The 4,803-nt window shown below is 45.3% G+C and overlaps 1 protein-coding gene across 1 annotated transcript in view; it reads right to left on the reverse strand.

Moving 5' to 3' along the window:
- The window catches only part of LOC135212030 (uncharacterized protein DDB_G0271670-like), a 25,100-nt gene extending 24,009 nt beyond the window's left edge, over nt 1-1,091 (reverse strand). The window contains exon 1 of the mRNA XM_064245331.1: nt 989-1,091. Coding sequence (XP_064101401.1) covers nt 989-1,091 — 103 coding nt within the window. The remainder of the gene's footprint in view (nt 1-988) is intronic.
- Nucleotides 1,092-4,803: the final 3,712 nt, after the last annotated feature.

Here is a 4,803-nt window from a genome sequence, read left to right on the forward strand (position 1 = left end):
GACATTGTCAGTAGCTCCTTGACGATGTCTGAGTAAAGGCAAAAGCGCTTGGATTTCTGACTATCATTTTTCCCGTGGTATTCGCTTATATATATATATATATATATATATATATATATATATATATATATATATATATATATATATATATATATATATATATATAACGTCCTTATGCATTTTTTATACGCTTACCCCTACAAGCATACAATGCATATGCCTATAATCTTATGTTAAGAGTATGGAACGTTTAAAGGTGGGACAACAAGAAACCACCAGAAAAAATTACCGTTATTGGGCGGCGTGGCGCGGACCCGTGTGGTGTGTTACGGGCATGTCACGGCGTTTTCTTGCAGTGTCTAGCAGAGTGTTACGGCGCTGGCCCAGTGTTATGGTCGTTGGTGCTATGCCAGGGCACACGCTCTTGCGGCTTTATTACTCCGTATAGCATTGGGTTGTGGGTGGGTTGCGGTGTTGTTGCAGAGTGTGCGCACATCCACACGAGACACGACGTGCAACGGTGCATATTTGTTGCATATGCACCATGCCAGATATGAACCTTGGGTATATATAGAGGCCTGCCAAGCACATCCTTCATTCCACGCCCAACCAGCATGTAATATGGACCTCAACAGCCTCTCACCCCAGGAGACCCAGAGATTTTTGGTAGCTGTCCTGTGTCTCAGTGCAGTCCAGGTCATCGATGGGTTTAGAAGACGTACTACAGTGCCACAGCCACCTGCACCACGCAGAAAGGATGGTAGGGCAGGGTGGATTTGGGCTCGGGAGTGGCTGACACGGTGGCAACTACATAGGGACTACGACCAGCTACTACAAGAACTGAACAAGGAGGACTGCAAAGGACACAAGAACTTCTACGCATCTATCCTGAATTGTTCGAGGAGATGGTCGAAAGGCTGACGCCCCTGTTGAAGAAGGACACGAAGATGCGGCTTGCACAAGAGGTGGGACTCAAGTTGGCGGTCACTCTCCGTCACCTGGCAAGTGGGAACGACTATATAAGCCTGCAATACAGCTTCAGTCTCCATGAGTTTCATATGCCGATTTATCCCATTAGTCTGCCAAGCCATTATCGACACATACATACCAGAAGTGATGAAGTGCCCCAAGACACCAGAAGAATGGAATGACATAGCAAAACGATTAGCCTCCAAGTGGAACTACTTCAATTGTGTGGTAGCCCTGGATGGGAAGCATGTCGCAATCAAGAAACCCAAACGTGGAGGATCACTGTATTTCAATTACAAGAAGTTTCACAGCATTGTCCTCATGGCCCTCTCCGATGCAAAATACAGGTTCCTGTTCGTCGACATCGGTGCAGAAGGAGGTGCTGGGGATGGAGGAACCTGGCAAAAGTGCAACCTGGTCAGGGCCATCACAAACAACGGAGCAGGGCTCCCACAAGACAGAAATCTGCCCAAAGACGACGAACCTATCCCCTTCCACATAGTCGCCGACGATGCCTTCGCTCTCAGTCCGTGGTTGATGAAGCCCTACTCCCACAATATTAATATAATAAATAATATTGGAATGATGATTGGTACATATAAAAAATGATGTTAGGAAATAATCAACTGAAGGTTATAATAACATAATTCATAATAATGAGACAAATGAGAAGCAAATGATGGACATAACAAAAATACTTATACTAAACAAACATGAAACGCATAGAATATAAGAAAATGAACATAAAAAGCATAGAAAGTAAGAAAATAAACATGAAAAGCATAGAATATCAGAAAATAAATATGAAAAGCATAGAATATAAGAAAATGAACATAAAAAGCATAGAAAGTAAGAAAATAAACATGAAAAGCATAGAATATCAGAAAATAAACATGAAAAGCATAGAATATAAGAAAATGAACATAAAAAGCATAGAATGTAAGAAACTGAAATTGGGACTTGGTTTTTACCATAACATGTTCAACTGCAAATATCATATATTATCAACTGAGGCCAATATGTCTTTAGTATCTTACTGATTTTTCATTGTTCCCCTGTTAATAACTATGTCCAGTCAATGTTAATTACAGTTTCATTATCATATTTGTATGTGTTCATGTTCATTTGATCATGTTCTCAATATGATATTATTGTTCTTACCTTGTATGTTATTATATCATTTGATGACCATATTTATTTCATGTCACATTTCATTTTATAGTTTAAGTTATTTTCCGAGTTGTATTTATTTCATATTTCATATATCATATTTCATGTTAAGATTTCCTGTTATATTTCTTCATGTTATTATTCTTTATGGCCATGCTCTTTCATTATTCAATTGCATTTTATAGTTCAAGTTATTTTCCGAGTTCTATTCATTTCATATTTCATATTTCACATATATTTCATTTTATATTTTCTGTTATACTTCTTCATGTTATTATTCTTTATGGCCATGCTTTTTCTTATTCAATCTCATTTCACCCAATCATATCATATATATTGTCATGACATATAAATTAAGCATCAATAAGGAAAATGTAAATGCAAGTCACTATTCAACATATTTATTACAAAAAGAAAAATTATTAAATATAAAAGTTAAAAAAATAATTAAATATGACGAAAATAAATAAAATACAATTTATTCTTTAAAAAATAACATATTCATTTACATAATTTACAATCTCACTCCATTGTTTCGGGGTCAATGTCCTCCTTATCACATGGGGAGATGGTCAAGTCGTAGGTGGGTGGATCCTCTGCGGCAGAAGGTTTCGGTGTCGAAATACTGGCACCAGGGGTAGAGGGCCTCAAGTCTGCCAAGAGACTGTTGACCAACGGCGACAGCGCAGAACTGGAAGGTCAAGGAGAGAAGTTCAGTGGTGTCAAATGTGCAATGGGGAAGAATGACGGTGGGCCTACCCTTGGCCCTTATGTCGAGTACACCTGATGAGATACCTGCTGCTGTGGCTGAGGCTGCTGTTGAGGGTGCGGATCATAAAAAAACACAGGTTGGGGTTGAGACTCAAACCACTGATGTAGTGATGCCCGAAGCGGTTGCACTGCTGAAGGTGTCGAAGTTCTGGGTTTAGTCTGCATCTCTTTATCAACTCGTGGGGGCGTCCAGTGGGAACAACCCCCACGAGCCATGGCCTCTTTCGTCGTGGCATCCCCTTCCTCGGGACCCTCCAAACTATGACAAAGCCTGATAACTTGCTCGAATAATGGCTTCTGGTATCATCAAGGCACGTACTCCAACCACTGCGTCAAGTACTGCACGAACACGGTGATGTCACAGTGCGTGTTGTCCTGCGCTTGTGGCATCAGTGTGTTTATGCTTGTCATAATCTGGGTCAGTTGAGTCTGAAGACCCTCTGTAGAGTCAACTGACATGTCGGCAGATAGCCGTCGGTCCTCTGGCAAGTTCGTCACTCTCTTCTGCTTCAACCGCCTCCTCCGCTGGATCGAAGCAGCTGATAGGCCCGACATGTAGGTAGAAGAATTGTCTGCGTTGGTTCGGTGCAACGATACAGGTGAGAACCGATCGCTGGTTACTGTGGGTTCATGGGCGATGTGTCATCACCTCCTCCTCCCGTGGTGTCCTGTTGCATGCAGCTGACCCACTCTTGTATTCCCTCTTCTCGATCTTGCCGAAGTCCATACAGCGAGCCTCGAAGAACTTCCGAACTTGCTGGAAGCTGCAATTGATGAAATTCGCTGCCACTTCACGCCAGAGTTCCTCCTTCCTCCTCGGATTCGACCATTGCCTGTCCCACTTGTTGTACAAGGTAGGGTGTGCCTTGATGAATTCGACGATGACTTCTTGTCCTCTGGCGTGAACAGGTAGTCTTGAATGTCCTTCTTGCTGGGGCGGTATAGTTTCTTCAGCTGCACTACAATACCACTCGGACCTGCAATGTCCTGGGATTCAACAATGGAAACGGTCGGCTCAACGTCCAGCTCTTCCTCGTGTTCAGACATCTCCGACCATTGTGAAGGCTGGATGTCCTGGGTGTCCTGAGTCTGCTGGGTAGGCCTGGGGGTGGTCTTCCGTAGAGGCATCGTGTCACGTGGCTGGGTAAACGTGGCTGGGTAAACGTCTCTGGGTAGTAAACGTCGCTGGGTAGACGTCCATGGGTGAGCGTGCGTGGGTGAGCATGCGTGGGTGAACGTCCCTGGGTGAATGTCCCAGGGTGAACGTCACTGGGCGAGAGTTGCTGGGCGAGAGTGGCTGGGCGAGCGTCGCTGGGCGAGAGTGGCTGGGTGAGCGTTGCTGGGCGAGAGAGGCTGGGTCCCAGCTGGTCAGCAGGCTGTCACAGCGAGAATGATGCCCCAGTGGTCAGTCAGGCCCCTTTTATCCTCCCCAGAATGTGCGCCAACCTTCCATCCAATCGACCTAAGGAGACGCTGTAACACGCCGTACGCACGACCCGCAACACGTGCGCGCCATGTATTAATCCTGTATGACGGCGCCGTAAGGGCACCGCATGGGCACCGCACGGCGCCATGACATCACGCCGTAACACTCCCTTGCGGGTGGTACGACGTCGCACCACGTGCGGTGTGGCATGGCACCATCGGGTTCTTACCTCTTTTGTTGCGGGGCCGCGCCACACTGCTTACAGCTTCATGTGACTTCATCACGCAGCCAGACGCCGCGCAGAAATTTGAAATGATTTAAAATCCGGGTGGCGTCCTGCGGCTTTAAAAGTCCTCGCCTGGCCCCGCCAGCGAGGTGGCGCACTTTTGGTGTGTTTATAGTGCGGTTTCATGCGGTTTCTTGCGGTCCCACGCCGTAACAGACCACACCACAAAAGTGCATAGGTG

Source organism: Macrobrachium nipponense, chromosome 19, assembly GCF_015104395.2.
Source record: "Macrobrachium nipponense isolate FS-2020 chromosome 19, ASM1510439v2, whole genome shotgun sequence".
Classification (NCBI taxonomy): domain Eukaryota; kingdom Metazoa; phylum Arthropoda; class Malacostraca; order Decapoda; family Palaemonidae; genus Macrobrachium; species Macrobrachium nipponense.